Raw genomic sequence first — 21,347 nt, forward strand, 5'->3', positions numbered from 1 at the left:
ACCCTACTGTATCACCAGTAGCACCATGTTCTAGCACCTACTGGCCTGAATATGACATGGCATGTGATCTACAGTAGGCTACTCATCTACCATAGTACTGCAGACAAAAAAAGTTCAGTTGTCGAATTTTTGAATTTCCAAAAACCATAGGATCACAGGAAATGCACAGTGAGAGTCCATTTTATTATGAGTTCAACAGCACCAACTTCTGTTAATTTAGCTAAGAGAAAAAACATTGTTCTTAATGATCAGGTTAATAGGTCTCCAGTCAATGGTGATAAGTAACTCATTTCAGACAAAGCTTCTCTCCAGATCTCTAACGGATATGGTCCTGAGAGGGTAAGAGGTGAGGAAGAGGGGAAGGTAGGGCACAGCGGAGGGAGGAGGGGACAGCCTGGGTGGTACGGAGATGATGGAGGGTGTGGTAGAGATGAAAGATCCATTACCAGATCTCCACACCTCTCCCTTTCTGTCCATTGCACCGACGGAACTGTGAAAGAAAACAGGAGGTGCCTCTGGGAGGTCAAGGGTCAACTCTTTGACGAGAGAAGGTAAGAAAGAGAAAAAGAGACGGACAGAGAAAGAGTCAACAATAAGAGGGATCACAAGTGTAGTAATTTCTATATAGTTTCCAATGGTTCCAAAACTATCCCAAAATTGTTGAGGGTAAAATTCTCTATTAGTATTGAAAAGGAGCTAGAAAGTACTATTACCAGAGTCGTCGTGGAGCTGGGTGTGCAGGTACTGGTGCTTGGTGTAAAACTGGATGTAGATGCAGTAGACCATGCCCATCAGCACCATGGTTCCCAGGGCAGCAGCTATGAACAGGCCCAGCTTGGCGTTGTCGTGGCCCACATTCGCATCTGATGGGAAACAGTGACACATTACTACCCATCTCTGAATATCATATCAAAACAAGTAAAAGTGAATTCCTTGGATATTCATACATCACTTCATACACCAGCCTTTCAGATCGACTATAACCCACCCTCAAACTGTAGTACATACAGTATTGTTTGTGAACAAAAGCCACAACATAAGTAGCCCAGAACTACAAATAAACAAATGAACCCCACCCCTTCCACTCTCTCCATTTCTCCCAACAGCTGCCCGTCAGTGATTTCTTTCCCCTCTAATGTGAATTCAACATGTCTCTCCCAGGCCCTGCATCTATGAACATTTCCCCTTTGTGACTCTCACTCACACATTTGTTTTGAAGTGATCTCGGTCTCCTCTTTACTCTTCAGCACATCCTGTATGTGTGCTGCTGCAGGAGCCGGTTGTGGTAGTACTCCAGGGGCAGGTTGAGGCTGGGTATTGATAAACTCCTCTGACTTGTGTGTGCTCTGGGACCAGCTCACTGGGAGGACCAGACAGAGACACATGGCCACCAGGCAGGCCATGAGGGCATCCATACTAGCAGGTTCACCTTTAAGAAGAAAAATGAGGACTTCTTTGAAGATCAGAACTGAAATGACTTCCATATTGCTACTTTATCACGCTCTGAGTGCACACAGTTAAAATGTCTCCCTTTCATCGTTGAGTTCTACATTAGGATATTTAGAGTAGTCACAGAGAAGCTCCTGTAATTACTGTTCTTATTATGAGCATCCAACTACCACATAGCTCAAAAGACAACTTTTTGTTGCAACATTTACCATTTAGGTCCACAAGCATTTCGCTACACCCGCAATAACATCTGCTAAATATGTGTATGCGACCAATACAATGACAGGTCTTGAAATATGCGGTTTAAGCTTAGTAATCACAACTTACTGTTTATTTAAATTCTCATGCATTTCCATGTATATTTAGGTTTGTTACACTCCCATTCAATTATATATTTAGATATACAAATCAGATATAGACATATGTACATACCAGTTCTTTAGCTGGTTTGGTAGCCACTCCCATCTGCCAGGTGTGTTCACTCAGCTGTACTTTCCCTTCTCTCACTTTATCTGTACCCTCGGATTCCACTCCCAGTGTCCCTAGATGATTGACAAAACTGCATCCAAGACAACTACTGTCCCCAGCCACCCATATATCCAAACAGAGAATACACACACATACAGTATTAAAGGGACATGCGATGCATAAATACAGTGAATTCGGAAAGTATTCAGACACCCTTGACTTCTCCCACATTTTCTTACAGCCTTATTCTAAAATGGATAAACACAATTCCTCATCAATCTACACACAATAACCCATAATGATGAAGCAAAAAACTGTTAAGAATTTTTTTCTAATTTATATATAAAAAAAATATGAAACACCTTAAGTATTCAGACCCTTTTCTATGAGACTCGAAACTGAGCTCAGGTGCATCCGGTTTCCATTGATCATCCTTGTGATGTTTCTACAACTTGGAGTCCACCTGTGACACATTCAATTGATTTGACAAGGCACACACCTGTGTATATAATGTCCCAAAGTCGACAGTGCATGTCAGAGCAAAAACCAAGCCATGAGGTCGAAGGAATTATCCGTAGAGCTCCGAGAAAGGGATTGTGTCGAGGCACAGATCTGGGGAAGGGTACCAAAATATTTCTGCAGCATTGAAGGTCCCCAAGAACACAGTAGCCTCAATCATTCTTAAAAAGGAAGAAGTTTGGAACCACCGGGACTCTTCCTAGAACTGACCCCCGGCAAATCTGAGCAATCGGGGGAGATGGGCCTTGGTCAGGGAGGTGATCAACAACCTGATGGTCACTCTGACAGAGCTCCAGAGTTCCTCTGTGGAGATGGGAGAACCTTCCAGAAGGACAACCATCTCTGCAGCACTCCACCAACCAGGCCTTTATGGTAGTGGCCAGACGGAAGCCACTCCTCAGTAAAAGGTACGACAGCCCGCTTGGAGTTTGCCAAAAGGCACCTGAAGGACTTTCAGACCATGAGAAACAAGATTCTCTGGTCTGATGAAACCAACAATGAACTCTTTGGCCTGAATGCCAAGCATCACGTCTGGAAAAACCCTGGCACCATTGGTGAAGCATGGTGGTGGAAGCATCATGGTGTGGGGATGTTTTTCAGCAGCAGGGACTGGGAGACTAGTCAGGATCGAGGGAAAGATGAACAGAGCAAAGTACAGAGAGATCCTTGATGAAAACCTGCTCCAGAGAGCTCAGGACCTCAGACTGGGACAAAGGTTCACCTTCCAACAGGACAACAACCCTAAGCACACAACCAAGAGTGTCTTCGGCACAAGTCTCTGAATGTCCTTGAGAGGCCAAGTCAGAGCCCGATCAAACATCTTTGGATAGACCTGAAAATATTTGTGCAGCGACGCTCCCCATCCAACCTGACAGAGCTTGAGAGGATCTGCAGAGAAGGCGAGAAACTCCCCAAATACAGGTGCTAAACTTGTAGCATCAAACAGAAAACTAGAGCCTGTAATCGCTGCCAAAAGGTGCTTTGTCACTGAGTAAAGGGTCTGAATACTTATGTAATTGTGTTTTTTCTTTAATTTGTAAAAAAATTAAAATGTTAAACCTGTTTTTGCTTTGTCATTATTGGGTATTGTGTGTAGATTATTGAGGGGGGAAAAAAATCTATCGAATCCATTACAGAATAAGGCTGTAACAAAATATGGAAAAAGTCAAGGGGTCTAAATTTTTTCCGAATGCACTGTTTATGGTCGTATATCAACCATGATGAAGACGAGCAGCCTACTGTCTCCTTACAATAACAAAATGTGGAAAAAGTCAAGGGGTCTGAATACTTTTCCAATGCACTGCACATGCATGCACTCACATACAAAATATACACTCACAAGTTCCATAACTTGAGCCCCTCCAATAACAGTTGTCAGGGTTTTGCAATGTTCATTGTTATTTTATAGCAAGCACAGAATGATCTTACAACAAACTGCTAACATACAGGTATCAGTATCAAAGTTGAGAATGTTTTTGATCCCTTGACTCTGCCCTGAACAGGCAGTTACCTCAAAGAAATATACTTACAAAAATGGCCATATCATGGCACAAACCAGTTTTACAAACTGAATGACTAAAGCATGAACAAACATGCATTTGCTTCAGCATATTGAATATTTGAAATAGGAGTTAAAGCAACAAACATTTCAAATACAAGCTCAAGTCAGACAAGTCTACTGAGGGCCAGCCCTAGCCAATAAGCGACTGCTTATTGTCGGGGTCTCAACTTACTGTTGAGAGTTAGGAGAATAGTAGAATACACAAGGTGCAATTAAAACATTTGGTAGTGCATCAGCAGTTTCTCTCATTATGTCAGTCCCTGACAGTCACTCAATTAGCCTATTTCGGCTAACATTATTTAGATTGGTACATTAGTCAGCTATCTAATCATAGTTGAATTACCAACAGGGCACGGGCCCTAACCTCCAGGGGGCTCCCATTGATTTTGTCACGCACTCATATTAACATGGCACAAGTCATGGCAAAATGTGTAGAATTTTTGGAAAATAGCTGTAAAACTGGACATTTCTCTCCACCCCATGGCAAAATGAGTTTATAAAATTGCTAAATGTTCTCTCTGCCCCATGGAAGTGTGTAGTTACAGCAAGCTTGCTTAAAACTCACTTAGGGCCCCCAAAAGGCTAAAGCCAGCCCTGAGTCTCCCATAATTCTAGCCAGATTCATTTTTTTTGTAATTCAAAATATCAATACATACACTAAGGAGAAAACCAAAAAAAGACAACTATTAAAAAGTTGCACTTGCATTATATTACATTTTCTTTAAGTACTATTTAAACAAACGTGCATCTTAAAACACACAACGTGAATCTTGTGTTAACTGTTCTTTCAAAATATTCAAATCCATCTAAAAGTAAAATGGAATTGCAAGTCAAGTTCATGTCACATATCCAAATGGGTGGACACAATAGAGCATTGATGATACAGAGGCAATTCAAAACATTCCACTAACAAACAAAATCAAGTTCAATATGCTCAAGTAAAAGGAAGCTAAATTGTAACCATTTGCTTCAATAAATAACAAAAAGGAGTAATTGTTAGTTGGACTTCCCAACAGGTGCTCCTATAGTGGTCAAATTGATACATTGCTGGTGGTACTGTAACTTAGAGAATGCACTTGGGCTCTTGTATTATCGCCAAGGCACAATGTGAAATTTGGCAAGGACTTTCTTTTACATTATGCTAAAACAAGAAAACTAAAACAAAATGTACAATTATAACATATTTCCATCAATGTCTTAATTGACAAGTGCGTGGACGACTTCTGTATGCAAATATCAGATAGTCATAATTCTGTTTTTTTCCCGCAGCCTTGTTGGATAAGGTGTACAGCGGGGGGAAAAATTATTTGATCCCCTGCTGATTTTGTACGTTTGCCCACTGACAAAGAAATGATCAGTATATAATTTTAATGGTAGGTTTATTTGAACAGTGAGAGAGAATAACAACCAAAAAAATCCAGAAAAACACATGTCAAAAATTTTATAAAATGATTTGCATTTTAATGGGGGAAATAAGTATTTGACCCCTCTGAAAAACATGACTTAGTACTTGGTGGCAAAACCCTTGTTGGCAATCACAGAGGTCGGACGTTTCTTGTAGTTGGCCACCAGGTTTGCACACATCTCAGGAGGGATTTTGTCCCACTCCTCTTTGCAGATCTTCTCCAAGTCATTAAGGTTTCGAGGCTGACGTTTGGCAACTCGAACCTTCAGCTCCCTCCCCAGATTTTCTATGGGATTAAGGTCTGGCTAGGCCACTCCAGGACCTTAATGTGCTTCTTCTTGAGCCATTCCTTTGTTGCCTTGGCCGTGTGTTTTGGGTCATTGTCATGCTGGAATACCCATCCACGACCCATTTTCAATGCCCTGGCTGAGGGAAGGAGGTTCTCACCCAAGATTTGACGGTACATGGCCCCGTCCATCGTCCCTTTGATGCGGTGAAGTTGTCCTGTCCCCTTAGCAGTAAAACACCCCCAAAGTATAATGTTTCCACCTCCATGTTTGACGGTGGCGATGGTGTTCTTGGGGTCATAGGCAGCATTCCTCCTCCTCCAAACACGGCGAGTTGAGTTGATGCCAAAGAGCTCCATTTTGGTCTCATCTGACCACAACACTTTCACCCAGTTGTCCTCTGAATCATTCAGATGTTCATTGGCAAACTTCAGACGGGCATGTATTTGTATTCTTGAGCAGGGGGACCTTGCGGGCGCTGCAGGATTTCAGTCCTTCACGGCGTAGTGTGTTACCAATTGTTTTCTTGGTGACTATGGTCCCAGCTGCCTTGAGATCATTGACAAGATCCTCCCGTGTAGTTCTGGGCTGATTCCTCACCGTTCTCATGATCATTGCAACCCCACGAGGTGAGATCTTGCATGGAGCCCCAGGCCGAGGGATATTAACAGTTCTTTTGTGTTTCTTCCATTTGCGAATAATCGCACCAAATGTTGTCACCTTCTCACCAAGCTGCTTGGCTATGGTCTTGTAGCCCATTCCAGCCTTGTGTAGGTCTACAATCTTGTCCCTAACATCCTTGGAGAGCTCTTTGGTCTTGGCCACGGTGGAGAGTTTGGAATCTGATTGATTGCTTCTGTGGACAGGCGTCTTTTTTACAGGTAACAAGCTGCGGTTAGGAGCACTCCCTTTAAGAGTGTGCTCCTAATCTCAGCTCGTTACCTGTATAAAAGACACCTGGGAGCCAGAAATCTTTCTGATTGAGAGGGGGTCAAATACTTATTTCCCTCATTAAAATGCAAATCAATTTATAACATTTTTGACATGCGTTTTTCTGGATATGTTTGTTGTTATTCTGTCTCTCACTGTTCATATAAACCTACCATTAAAATTAGAGACTGATCCTTTCTTTATCAGTGGGCAAACGTACAAAATCAGCAGGGGATCAAATACTTTTCCCCCCCACTGTATGCATGCACCTGCATTCACCAAGTTACCTCAACACATATTTGGAGGACATTTAACAGGGGCGGTCTGTGTAACTTTTCCTACTTTTACAGTGAAAGGAACAATTCCCAGCCAACCTGTGCTGGAAGGGAACATTCCAGTCCTTAAGAGTTCTCTAGTCCATGTAACCAAGTGTGGGATGTTAAAAAGCAACAGTGTGGAAAAACACCTGAGGTGGGCTGAAGATTTAAACATTTGAGGCAACGTCTCAGCAACATATTACCTCACTTACGAACCACTAATGACAACTACTGAAAAAGTTGTTCACTTTTGGCTTACTGCATAAAAAATTGAAATGTAACCCAAAATGGCTGCATTCAAATCATTTAAAATTGAGAAAATCTGAAAGCAGACAATCTTTAAAACAAGTAATTTCAGCTTAAAAATATAAATTGTTCAATCAATACACATTCTTCCATGGTCCCACGATGTTATAGCTGACATCATGCAAGCTAGCAGCTCATATTTCCCTATTTTAGTCCTTAGTTTTAGTCTGTTTTCTCCTTGTTTCCTCCCCCTCACAAGTCGGTTGAATCCTCTATATCCTCCACTCCTTCCCTCTGTGGGAGGAGTCTGAGGTTCTCCTCAGCCAATGGGGAGGGAGAATCATTGGGTATGCCGTTCCTTTCCAGGTGTTTGTCCAATAGATCGGCTACCGGGGTGTCGCACTCCACGCTGCTGCACTTGGTGTATACAGCCCCTGTGTCGGTGCCACTTCCTAAGAAGTTGTGTCTAGTTCTGCTCCTCAGGGTGGAGTGGATGTACCCCATGGGGACTGGCAATGTGGCGAAAATTATCAGGACAGCCAGGACAGCCAGGGCCCAGTCAGGGTAGTCCAGAGTCACCTCTGAGGCCTGAGATCAGTAAGTTCAAATATAAAGAAGATACAAAGTGGGGAGACAGTAGGTAATGTAGTTGGGTGCAGGCAATGTAAATGGATGGGCAGGTTGAGAGCAAGACTTGGACAGGCATACAAACAGGGAGGACAGAATAACTAAAGCAGAGAGTTAAAGGCAGAATCTTTATGATCTCCCTATTGTCATAAAAACTGTAGCTCATATGTTGATCACATATAACATGTTACCAATAAACGGTGCATTCAGACCCTTTGACTTTTTCCACTTTGTTACGTTAAAGCCTTATTCTAAAATGGATTAAATAAAAAATGTTCCTGAATCTATATACACACACACACTGAAAACAGGTTTAGAAAGGTTTGAAAATGTATTTAAAATAAAAAACAAATACCTTATTTACATACAGTTCCAGTCAAAAGTTGACACCTACTCATTCAAGGGTTTTTCTTTAGTTTGATTATTTTCAACATTGTAGAGTAACAGTGAAGACATAAAAACTATGAAATAACACGTAATCATGAAGTAACCAAAAAAGTGTTAAATCGAAATATATTTTAAATTTGAGATTCTTCAAAGTAGCCACCCTTTGCCTTGATGACAGCTTCGCGCACTCTTGGCATTCTCTCAACCAGCTTCATGAGGTAGTCACCTGGAATGCATGTCAATTAACAGGTGTGCCTTGTTAAAAGTTAATTTAAAAATAATGCATTTGAGCCAATCAGTTGTTGTGACAAGGTAGGGGTGGTATACAGAAGATAGCCCTATTTGGTAAAAGACCAAGTCCATATTATGGCACGAACAGCTCAAATAAGCAAAGAGGAATGACAGTCCATCACTACTTTCAGACATGAAGGTCAGTCAATGCGGAAGATTTCAAGAATGTTTCTTCAGTGCAGTCGCAAAAACCATCAAGCACTATGAAACGCTCTCTCATGAGGACCGCCACAGGAAAGGAAGACCCAGAGTTACCTCTGCTGCAGAGGATAAGTTCATTAGAATTACAAGCCTCAGAAATTGCTGGCCAAATAAATGCTTTAGAGTTCAAGTAACAGACATCTCAACATCAACTGTGTGAATCAGGCCTTCATGGTCAAATTTCAGCAAAGAAACCACTACTAAAGGACACCAATAAGACGGACATCAATAAGAAGAGACTTGCTTGGGCCAAGAAACACGAACAATGGACACCAGACCGGTGAAAATCTGTCCTTTGTTCTGATGATTCCAAATCTGAGATTTTTGGTTCCAGCCACCGTGTCTTTGTGAGACGCAGAGTAAATTAACGGATGATCTCCGCATGTGTGGTTCCGACCGTGAAGCATGGAGGAGGTGGTGTGGTGGTGCTTTGCTGGTGACACTGATGTATTTAGAATTCAAGGCACACTTAACCAGCATAGTTACCACAGCATTCTGCAGCAATACGTCATACCATCTGGTTTGCACTTAGTTGGACTATCATTTGTTTTTTGACAGAACAATGAGCCACAATGAACCTCCAGGCTGTGTAAGGGCTATTTGACCAAGATGGAGAGCTGCGTCAGATGACCTGGCCGCCACTATCAAACAACCTCAATCCAATTGAGATGGTTTGGGATGAGGTGGACCACAGAGTGAAGGAAAAGCAGCCAACAAGTGCTCAGCATATGTGGAAACTCCTTCAAGACTGTTGGAAAAGCATTACTTACACACACACACACACACACACACACACACACACACACACACACACACACACACACACACACACACACACACACACACACACACACACACACACACACACACACACACACACACACACACAAACACACACGCACACACACAAACACAAACAAACATATGAGGTCCCACAGTTGATAGCTTGGTTTTTGCTCTGAAATGCACTATGAGGTTGAAGGAATTGTTTGTAGAGCTTCGAGACAGGATTATGTTGAGGCACAGATCTGGGGAACGGTACCAAAATATTTCTGCAGCATTGAAGGTCCCCAAGAACACAGTAGCCTCCATCATTCTTAAATGTAAGAAGTTTGAAACTACCAAGACTCTTCCTACATCTGGCCGCCCGGCCAAACAGAGCAATCGGGGGAGAAGGGCCTTTGTCAGGGATGTGATCAAGAACCCAGAGTTCCTCTGTGGAGATGGGAGAACCTTCCAGAAGGACAACCATCTCTGCAGCACTCCTTCAATCAGGCCATTATGGTAGACTGGCCAGACGGAAGCCACTTCTCAGTAAAAGGCACATGACAGCACACTTGGAGTTTGCCAAAAGGCACCTAAAGGACTTTCAGACCATGAGAAACAAGATTCTCTGGTCTGATGAAACCAACATTGTACGCTTTGGCCTGAATGGCAAGCGTCACGCCTGGAGAAAACCTGACACCATCCCTACAGTGAAGCATGGTGGTGGCAGCATCATCCTGTGGGGATGTTTTTCAGTGGCAGGGACTGGGAGACTAGTCAGGATCGAGGTAAGGATGAACGAAGCAAAGTACAGAGAGATCCTTGATGAAAACCTGCTCCAGAGCGCTCAGGACCTCAGACCGGGGAAAAGGTTCCACTTCCAACAGGACAATGACCCTAAACACACAGCCAAGACAACGCACGAGTGTCTTCGGGACAAGTCTCTGAATGCCCTTGAGTGGCCAGCCAGAGCCTGCACTTGAACCCGATCGAACATCTCTGGAGAGACCTGAAAATAGCTGCGCAGCGACGCTCCCCATCCAACCTGACAGAGCTTGAGAGGATCTACAGAGAATGGAAGAAACTCACCAAATTCAGGTGTGCCAAGCTTGTAGCGTCATATCCAAGAAAACTCAAGGCTGTAATCGCTGCCAAAAGTGCTTCAAACAAAGTACTGAGTAAACGGTCTGAATACTTAAGTAAATGTGATCTTTTTTTATTTTATACATTTGGAAAAATGTCTAAAAACCTGTTTTTTTTATTTGTCATTATGGGGTATTGTGTGTAGATTGATGAGGGAAAAAAACAATTTAATCCATTTTAGAATAAGGCTGTAACAAAACGTGGAAAAAGTCAAAGGGTCTGAATACTTTCCGAATGCGCTGTATATGGTCGTATATCAACCATGGTGAGGCCGCCTTTGAGTTCAGGAAAAAAGACGAGCAGCCTAGTGTCTCCTTACCGTTTGTCTGTTCCAGGCGGTGTAGGTGGGCCGTTTGAAGCACATCCTCAGCAGGCTAGCTCCCAGCAGCCCCAGCATGGCCAGCAGACACACGTACTTCCACAGGTACTTATAAATCACAGGGGGGCGCCAGTGCAGCATCTTCTCTATGTCATCAAGAAACCTGGACATTCAGATACACAAGACAATGATCAGTGACAATGGGGAACAAACACAGCAAGTCGACCTGAAGGATCGATGCTGTGAATCACTGTTTGTAATCTAAATTTGTATTAATCCAAAAGTATGACTATTTTTTCATCAATGTATAATTCCTGTTTCGGGAAAGAAATTGTGTCATCTAATTTCTGAGGGACATCATGTGATTTATGTGGTCAGTGGAGTTATTAGGTTCTTACCGGTCAGCGCCGTACACCCAGGACACGCTGAAACACTCAAACACCACCACGATGATGAGGGGCAGGGTGGCGGAGTAGTCGTCAAACATCATTACAAAGTAGTTCCCACAGCGCTGCGTGAACAGCATGCCAATCAGGAAGCCGACGATGCAGCTAAACACTGGGGAAGGGAGAGAACATTACAGTCCCCACACAGATACACGTGGCATATTTAGTAAAGAGGAGTGAGGACTAACACTCAGACCCCATTATGATGCCATGTATACACTTCTATATGAATAAGACTTCAAATGTTTATACAAATGAATAGTTTCATCCAGTGGTTCCCAAACTTAGGGTCAGAAACCCAAGATGGGCCACCTGATAGAAAAAGGGTCTCATGAGCAAAAACATGGACACAGACACCATCTCTCTTTACCTGTGAGCTTGGTCTTGTGGCGCTTCAGCACTTTGAAGTTGTCGGTGAGGGGTGTGAGGATGCCCTCCAAGGTGCCGAACATGGTGCTGAGGCCCAGGTTGAGCAGCATGAGGAAGAACAAGGCCGACCAGAAGGGACTGCCCGGGAACAGAGTCATGGCCTCTGTGAAGGCTATGAATGCCAGACCTGTGCCCTCCACACCCTGAGAGAGAGGGACAAGGAGAAAGGGAAGGGGACAGAGGGATAAGGAGAGAGAAAAGAGATTTACATTTATCATGATATATCTCAACAGATCCTAACTATCTTAACATATTTACATTTTAGCAATAAACCTGCTAAAATTAAATTATTAATTTACAAGGGGTGGGTGGAAGAACATACTCTAAGCTGCAGGGTTGGTTGGTTTGCGAATAAAGAGGGCAAAGCTGTAACAAAGAAAACAGAGTTGAGATGCAGTAAAAGAAGAGGCAGGCTAGAGTGCAAGATCAACCATTTACCTTGTTCATCTCCTCCTCTAGGCTGCAGTCGGTGAGGTTGCCAGGGACCTTGGCTCCGTGAGCCGTGAACCAATCCCTGTAGGCCTCCACTGGTACCAAACTGGGGTCAGAGATGTTAAACCCGGGTAGCAGGTCCCGGTCAAGGGGCCCCACGGAAAACTGCTCAGACAGCTTCTCCAAGTTACTGAGAAAGGGGAGTGTGGAGAACAACTAGTCAGTTTATCAGTCAGTACTATCGCTTCGACCCAGAGTTCTTTTTTATTATTATAGCCGAGTAGATATGCATGTAGATATATAATAATATCTAACTAAACATAACACCAGAAACAGTACCCGAACACAGGGCATTTCAATATAGCCCCTTTTCATCCCCACACACACAGTACAAAGAGATCAAAAACAATATCCTTTTCCCGCCCAAACACACACCGTGTCACGCAGCGCATGGCGACTTCCCTGGCGCGGAAGCCCAGCACGGCGAACACCACCAGCGAGGCGAGGACGGAGGTGAGGAAGTTGATGGTGGAAACAGTGAGGGCGTCACGGTGGCAGTTGTTGCTGTGCGGGTTGTAGGAGGAATAGGCAATGACCGAGCCAAAGCCCAGGCCAAGAGCAAAGAAGACCTGCGTGGCCGCCTGGCGCCACACCTGCACCTCACCCCAGATCTCCAGCTGGATTGGGGGGAGAGAGAGAAGGGGTGGGTCAGTGGCTAGACACTGGCACAGTGCACTGAATCCTACCATGATAGATACAGTATCTAGGCCTAGTGCATTATTGAGCGCAAGGAATGTGTGTGTGAATTGCCATGGTTGCAAAAGTGGAGTAATTCTGAACCACATACCCCTTTAGAACAATCAGGATTACACAGTTAAAAAAATACAATAAAAGGGTTTGTTTATCAGTGTGTGCTTAAGCAGTCCCAGTATTACGCTGTATGTAGTAGTATTAGCCAGGTTATCATATGCCCCCCCCCACCTCTCTTTTCCCTTATAACTGTCATTCATACAAGCAGTGTGCTGGGTGGGTGATGATGATACCTTAGGGTAGAACATGTACTTGATGCCCTCTGCAGCCCCATCCAGCATCAGCCCTCTGATGAGGAAACACAGCAGCACGACGTAGGGAAAGATCGAGGAGAAATACATCACCTTGGATGAGAGGAGAAGGAGGGGTAACACGTTTATTGATTAGGATGTCTTAAAATCTCCATCGAGTTAGTCGACCAAGAGTCTGATTACATATGCTTTGTCCTTTTGATGGTCGTTCTCCATTTTAGAGAACTTCTTTAAAAGAGAAGGAATTAAAACAGGCTTCTGTGAAGTTAGGGTCAGTTTAATGTCAGTGGGATAACTCCACAGACAGGCCTATGACCGCACTGGAATTTACACTTCTACACCCCCAGCTTCAGTGATTAAATTAGTTCATCTGTAATTGTGTGTCATGCTTAGGCGGGTTGACTCAAATTCCAGTAAGGCTGTACGTGCAGACAAAACAGTAATGCTTAAGCAGAACACTCAGTACCTTGCCAGAAGACTTGATGCCCTTGAACATGCCCATGCAGACGATGGTCCAGGCAGCAAGCAGGCAGCAGGTGATGACGGGGTTAAACTCGCCCGTCTCTTCGATGGAGTCAGTAATGTTTAGAGCCTTCCGGAACCAGAAGTAAGTGGTGGGACTACTGGCTGTGCATTCCTCCACTGAGATTAAAGACAAAGACAACGGTCAGGTTCACATAAGGCTTACACTGTGTTTGTATATGGACAACATTATTGAAAATGTTAGGCAATGAATGAGTGATGATTGTGTCCTAAATGGAAACCTATTTCTTATATAGTAGTGTTAGGTTCTAATTCTGAGTAAATAACTCACAGACACTAGAGAAGCTTAACCAAGTTGAATTCTTCCCAAAGGGTCGATACAGCTGTAACTCAGACACAGGCATGGCTTCCCCCGTGGAGGTATTCATGCCCCACTTTGGGTGGCGTCTCTCTTATCGCTAAACATTGCATTATTCTTGCTAAGCAGGGAACTAAGTGATATGAGCCTTCAACGGTTTCTCCCCTTATCAGTACTGTCACGTGCGATTGGTTTCCCTGCACTCAGCTCCTCCCAAGCTTCATTATGGCATCCCTCATGTCTCTTGGGTAACTAATGCTCCTATACTTCTGAGTATAACAATGTTCAAAGTTAACCCCAGAATCCAACAGTAGACTATAGGCCGCCCTGCTCAAAAGTAGTGCACTATATAGGGAGGCACATCAGACACAGCTGATGCGTCGTGTTTACTAACCAGTTGTGTTACCATGTTCAGGACACTCTTCCCAAGGTAAAGGGTACTGAAAAGAGTTCCCCAAGTAGAACAGGCTCCAGCCGATGATCACATTGTAGTAGAGAGCAACAAAGAAACACACCTGAAAGGAGAAGAGCTTAGATCAAATCAAATTTTAAATTGGTGACTTTAAAACAGAGTTTAATGGCTGTGATAGAAGCAAACTGAGGATGGATCAACAACATTGTAGAAAATCCTTACTTTCTCTTAATGTTTACAATGAATCATATTGGAAATACAACAAAAAACCTTCATATCAAATCATACATTTTCAGAATCTGTTGCTTGTGTCAAATTTTTTTTTATGTTGGTTTAACCTGTTGGGGATAGGGGGCAGTATTTGCACGGCCGGATAAAAAACGTACCCGATTTTAATCTGGTTACTACTCCTGCCCAGTAACTAGAATATGCATATAATTAGTAGATTTGGATAGAAAACACCCTAAAGTTTCTAAAACTGTTTGAATGGTGTCTGTGACTGTAACAGAACTCGTATGGCAGGCCAAAACCTGAGAAGATTCCATGCAGGAAGTGGAAATCTGATATGTGGAATCACCTTCAACACTTTGCCTATGAAACACACCGTGAGTTAGGATTCATTTAGCACTTCCTAAGGCTTCGACTAGATGTCAACAGTCTTTACAAAGTGGTTTGAGTCTTCTCCGGTAGAAACTGACAGAAAGAGAGGCTTGGAAAGTTGGTCATAGGGGGAGAACCATTACTACTATGACGCGGACGCCCATGGGTACCCTCTCATTCCGAAACGTTTATTAAAACAATGCAATCGTCCGCCTTGAATATTATTGAAGCTCTGGTTGAAAAAGGCCCTAAAGATTTATGTTATACAACATTTGACGTGTTTATACGCACGTAAATATATATTTTTTGGCACATTCGTGACGACAAGTCCCGCGCGCTTCAGTACATTATGAGTAGCCTTCGGAACGCGCTAACAAGAAGGAGCTATTGGGACATAAATTATTAACTTTTTCGAACAAAACTAGATTTGTTGTGGACCTGGGATTCCTGGAAGTGCCTTCTGATGAAGATAATCAAAGGTAAGGGAATATTTACAATAGTATATTTGATTTTAGATGGTTCCAAGATGGCGCTAGTCTATCGCCTAGCCTATTTTTCTGAGCATACCACCTCGTTTATTGCAAAGTGTGATTTCTCAGTAAAGTTATTTTTAAATCTGGCAATGCAGTTGCATTCACGAGATGTTAATCTATAATTCTTTGAATGACAATATTACATTTTAACAATGTTTTCGAATAGTAATTTTGTAAATTGTAGCGCTGATTCACCGGAAGCATTTGAGGGAAAATATTTTCTGAATGTCACGCGCCGATGTAAAATGCTGTTTTTATATATAAATATGAACTTTATCGAACAAAAAATGCATGTATTGTGTAACATGATGTCCTAGGAGTGTCATCTGATGAAGATTGTCAAAGGTTAGTGCTGCATTTTAGCTGTGTTTTGGGTATTTGTGATGCATGCTAGATGCTTTGAAAATGGCAGTGTGATTTTTTTTGGCAGGGTACTCTCCTAACATAATCTAATGTTTTGCTTTTGCTGTAAAGCCTTTTTGAAATCGGACAACGTGGTTCGATTCAGGAGAGGTGTATCTATAAAATGGTGTAAAATAGTAATATGTTTGAGAAATTGAAGTTATAGCATTTATGAGGTATTTGTATTTCGCGCGACGCGATTCCACTGGCTGTTGACTAGGGATGGACGCAAGCGCCCAGGTTCCCAGACAGGTTAATCTTAATTCACTGAAAAACAATGCAAGGAAACCTGTACAGAATAACAATATTACAAAACATGAATGTGTGGCAAAGATATTAACTTTAAATCCTGAAAACAAAGTGTTATGTTTGTGGAAAATCCAACACCACATCACGGAGTACCACTCTTCATATCTTCAAGCATGGTGGTGGCTGCATCATGTTATGGGTATGCTTGTCATCGACAAGGACTGGGGAGTTTATGATAAAAAAAATTAAGAAATAAAGCTAAGCACAGGTAAAATTCTAGAGGAAAACCTGCTTCAGTCTGCTTTCTAACAGACGCTGGGAGACAAATTCACCTTTAGGCAGGACAATATCCTAAAACACAAGGCCAAATATGCACTGGAGTTGCTTACCAAGACGACATTGAATGTTTCTGAGTGACCTAGTTACAGGTTTGAGTTAAATCGGCTTGAAATCTATGGCAAGACTTGATAAATAGCTGTCTAGCAATGATCACAACCAATTTGCAATTTGACAGAGCTTGAATATTTTTTTTAAAGAACAATTGCAAACATTACACAATCCAAGTGTGCAAAGCTCTTAGAGACTTACCCAGAAAGACACAGCTGTAATCGCCGCCAAAAGGTGATTCTAACTAGAGGTCAACCGAATATGATTTTTCAACGGCGATACCGATTGTTGGAGGACCAAAAAACGCCGATAGCGATTAAAAGCGGCCGATATATATATAAATATAATAATGACAATTACAACAATACTGAATGAACAACGAACACTCATTTTAACTTAATATAATACATTTTGTCTCAAATAAATAACGAAACATGTTCAATTTGGTTTAAATAATGCAAAAACACAGTGCCGGAGAAGAAAGTAAAAGTGCAATATGTGCCATGTAAAAAAGCAAACGTTTAAGTTCCTTGCTCAGAACATGAGAACATATGAAAGCTGGAGTCTTCAATATTCCCAGGGGTTTTGGTTGTAGTTATTATAGGACTACTTCACTCTATACCATTTGTATTTCATAGACCTTTGACTACTGGATGTTCTTATAGGCACTATAGTATTGCCAGCCTAATCTCAGGAGTTGATAGGCTTGAAGTCAAACAACGCTGCGCTTCAAGCATTGCGAAAAACTGTTGGCAAACGCAGAAAAGTGCTGTTTGAATGAACGCTTACCTGCCTGCTGCTGCCTACCACCGCTCAGTCAGACTGCTCTATCAAATATCAAATCATAGACTTAATTATAATAAACACACAGGAATACGAGCCTTATGTCATTAATATGGTCAAATCCAGAAACTATCATTTCGAAAACAAAACATTTATTCTTTCAGTGAAATACGGAACCGTTCCGTATTTTATCGAATGGGTGGCATCCCTAAGTCTAAATACAACCTTCAATGTTATGTCATAATTATGTAAAATTCTGGCAAATTAATTACGGTCTTTGTTAGGAAGAAATGGTCTTCACAACAGTTCGCAATGAGCCAGGTGGCCCAAACTGCTGCATATACCACCTCTGCTTACACTGAACGCAAAGGAAGTGACACAATTTCAGGCACCGCATTGATTATATGCAACGCAGGATAAGCTAGTTAAACTAGTAATTTCATCAACAATGTGTAGTTTAGTGCTTATGTTAAGATTGATTGTTTTTATAAGTTTAATGCATCTAGCACCTTACCTTGGCTCCTTGCTGCACTCGCATAACAGGTAGTCAGCCTGCCACGCAGTCTCCTCGTGGAACGCAATGTAATCAGGCCATGATCGGTGTCCAAAAATGCCGATTACCGATTGTTATGAAAACTTGAAATCGGCCCTAATTAAAATCGGCCATTCTGATTAATCGGTCGACCTCTAATTCTAACATGTATTGACTCAGGGGGTTGAATACTTAAGTAAATTATTATTATATTTCATTAATTTGTTAGAATTCTTCCACTTTGACAGTAGAGTATTTTGTGTAGATTGGTTTTATTTGTAAATTGTAAACATTTTAATCCCACTTTCTAAAAACAAATTGTGGAAAAAAGGGGTGTGAATATTGTATAGTTGTTAACATGAATTGGACAGACAAGTGTAGGGCACGAGACGCAACTGAAATTTTGCTGGTTGGGAGACAAAGAGGGTGGAGGAGCCTTGAATTGAAGCGCTGGATATCTAATGACATTATCTGAATTAGGCCAGAGAATTATACCTACGGAGGAGCGGCTTCTATGGAGGAACTTTGAATGTCTTTGAACTTCCGAGAGTTGGATTAACGTTGGACCAGAGCTAGCTAGCTAACAAGCTTGTGTGTGCAGACCGGCACCAGAATTCAAATTAAAAACACGCCTTACATTTTAGTAGTTAATAAATCCAACGTGAAACATTATACCTATAGTTTCCTTAACCTCTCTTGGGTAGGGGGCAGTATTTTCACGTCCGGATAAAAAACGTACCCGATTTAATCTGGTTATTACTCCTGCCCAGAAACTAGAATATGCATATAATTGTTTGATTTGGATAGAAAACACCCTAAAGTTTCTAAAACTGTTTGAATGGTGTCTGTGAGTATAACAGAACTCATATGGCAGGCAAAAACCTGAGAAGATTCTATACAGGAAGTGCCATCTCTGACCATTTCTTGGCCTTTATAGCCTCTTTATTCAAAACAGAGGATCTCTGCTGTAACGTGACATTTTCTAAGGCTCCCATAGGCTCTCAGAAGGTGCCAGAATGGGGAATGATGACTCTGCAGTCCCTGGCTGAAAAACAGTAGCGCATTTGGAAAGTGGTCAATCTGAGAACAATGACACGGGTGCACGTGAAGACACCATTTTCTTCTTTCAGTCTTTGAACGAAAACGTCTCCCGGTTGGAATATTATCGCTATTTTACGATAAAAATCGTTTGACATGCTTCGAAGTACGGTAATGGAATATTTTGAAATTCTTTGTCACGACATGCGTCCGCGCGTCACCGTTCGGATAGTGACCTGAACGCACGGACAAAACAGAGGATATTTGAACGTAGCTATGGATTATTTTGAACCAAAATAACATTTGTGGTTGAAGTAGAAGTCCTGGGAGTGCATTCTGACAAAGAACAGCAAAGGTAATCCAATTTTTCTTATAGTAAATCTGAGTTTGGTGAGTGCCAAACTTGGTGGGTGTCAAATTAGCTAGCCCGTGATGGCGAGCTATCTACTCAGAATATTGCAAAATGTGCTTTTGCCGAAAAGCTATTTTAAAATCTGACACCGCGATTGCATAAAGGAGTTCTGTATCTATAATTCTTTAAAAAATTGTTTTTTGTGAACGTTTATCGTGAGTAATTTAGTAAATTCACCGGAAGTTTTCGGTATGTTTGCTAGTTCTGAACGTCACATGCTAATGTAAAAAGCTGTTTTTTGATATAAATATGAACTTGATTGAACAAAACATGCATGTATTGTATAACATAATGTCCTAGGAGTGTCATCTGATGAAGATCATCAAAGGTTAGTGCTGCATTTAGCTGTGGTTTTGGTTTTTGTGACATTATATGCTAGCTTGAAAAATGGGTGTGTGATTATTTCTGGCTTGGTACTCTCCTGACATAATCTAATGTTTTGCTTTCGTTGTAAAGCCTTTTTGAAATCGGACAATGTGGTTAGATTAACGACAGTCTTGTCTTTAAAATGATGTAAAATAGTCATATGTTTGAGAAATTGAAGTTATAGCATTTAAGGTTTTTGAATATCGCGCCACTCGATTCCACTAGCTGTTGACTAGGTGGAAAGATTTCATCCCACATACCCAAGAGAGGTTAACTGGCATCGAAAAAGTTAATCCATTCTTCTCTAATTAAAAATCTCTCGCCGTAATGTTTTTATCATGTTTGTTACGTCAGTAGGCTACTGTAGCCTATGCTTCGGATGGCGAGGGGCAGGTAGCCTACACACGCACTGGTAAAGAATATCAGCTGGCAGGCAGACACTGGAACATTTTTCCCGCAAATGTTTTTGCACCTTATGTGAAAGGTATTGCCAGTATGAAAGCCAAAACGTTTATTTCCGCCAAACAACCTAGTAATAATATTCTGACAAGGGCTTATGAAATGTAGCCGTAATGTCGAGGTGGCATTGCCACACACTACGCTCTTAAACTCAATGGTTCCTAGGCAGCGCTCATTAACCATCATCTTGCAAGGCATGTCACTTCCCCCATGTCTTTGTATAGCCCACCACTAAGCATGCACTGTTTTCTTAACCACAACTGAATCGATCCATAAAGAATTACTGTGGTAATAAATATCACCGAATGACAACAAAAAATATTGAAATAAAGTAGGCTAATACAATTGAAGGCATGTATCAAAATGGTTTCTTACAGAAACTCCCAAAGTTACCCAATCGTTCCACAGCTTCCTGCTCGTGGAGACGCACAAAATAAGCAGCGTTGCTACTACTGACTCCTCTCTCATTCTAATAGAGGACCCACTGGGTCACGAAGGTGGGTTATCGGTCTTGAAAATCGACACATAACCAACCGCTCTGTTATTCCAACCCACTCCACTTTGTTGGGGATATGACGAGAAAATCCAACTTGAACAGGCCATACCTCAAATGACTGTTTCACCTGTAGTCAAACCTGAATCTATTTCCCTCATAGCTCAAACTTTGCTGGATGAACTCAAAAAGGGCAGTGGACCCAGCAAAACGTTGGTTAAAAACGGAACGCTGCGACAAGAAACTGAGGTTTCACTCAGTCTACCTCGCCTCTAACCAAGCGTCTCCTACTAAAATTGAACTACAAAAGCGTGTCACTTATCCACCCTGTGTACGTGATTAGCATTGACACCGAAGAGATGCTGATTAGGATAGATTTAATTGACCGTTTGGTACCACTAATGGATTGGAAAACCAACCAAGTCTGGTCACAAATAACTATGCCAACTCCGTTGACTCCACCGCCTTCGTCGAAGGCTACTTGCAATACATTATGCAACAACGGTCATGAGTCCGCCATTTGTGGCAAATGACAGGGTGAGACATTTTGAAAGCGG

General features: G+C 42.1%; 2 protein-coding genes across 5 annotated transcripts in view; both read right to left on the reverse strand.

Moving 5' to 3' along the window:
• LOC106578273 (vesicular glutamate transporter 1) overlaps positions 1–847 on the reverse strand; it is a 31,851-nt gene extending 31,004 nt beyond the window's left edge. The window contains exon 1 of the mRNA XM_014156941.3: positions 714–847. The gene's annotated coding sequence lies outside the window, so the exon portion shown is untranslated. The remainder of the gene's footprint in view (positions 1–713) is intronic.
• LOC106578275 (sodium-dependent neutral amino acid transporter B(0)AT2) overlaps positions 165–21,347 on the reverse strand; it is a 39,591-nt gene continuing 18,408 nt past the window's right edge. For 3 of the 4 annotated variants that reach the window (XM_014156946.3, XM_014156945.3, XM_014156943.3), the window contains exons 4-15: positions 14,519–14,639; positions 13,750–13,925; positions 13,266–13,376; positions 12,658–12,899; positions 12,229–12,412; positions 11,732–11,933; positions 11,314–11,473; positions 10,916–11,078; positions 1,882–7,770; positions 1,205–1,429; positions 714–863; positions 165–536 (exon numbers count right to left, since the gene is read on the reverse strand). In XM_014156946.3, the coding sequence (XP_014012421.3) occupies positions 7,435–7,770; positions 10,916–11,078; positions 11,314–11,473; positions 11,732–11,933; positions 12,229–12,412; positions 12,658–12,899; positions 13,266–13,376; positions 13,750–13,925; positions 14,519–14,639 (1,695 nt within the window). In that variant the 3' untranslated portion in view covers positions 165–536; positions 714–863; positions 1,205–1,429; positions 1,882–7,434. The remainder of the gene's footprint in view (positions 537–713; positions 864–1,204; positions 1,430–1,881; positions 7,771–10,915; positions 11,079–11,313; positions 11,474–11,731; positions 11,934–12,228; positions 12,413–12,657; positions 12,900–13,265; positions 13,377–13,749; positions 13,926–14,518; positions 14,640–21,347) is intronic. The other variant, XM_082965560.1, reaches the window with a different exon arrangement.

This window comes from Salmo salar, chromosome 19 (assembly GCF_965601325.2).
Source record: "Salmo salar chromosome 19, fSalSal1, whole genome shotgun sequence".
NCBI lineage: Eukaryota > Metazoa > Chordata > Actinopteri > Salmoniformes > Salmonidae > Salmo > Salmo salar.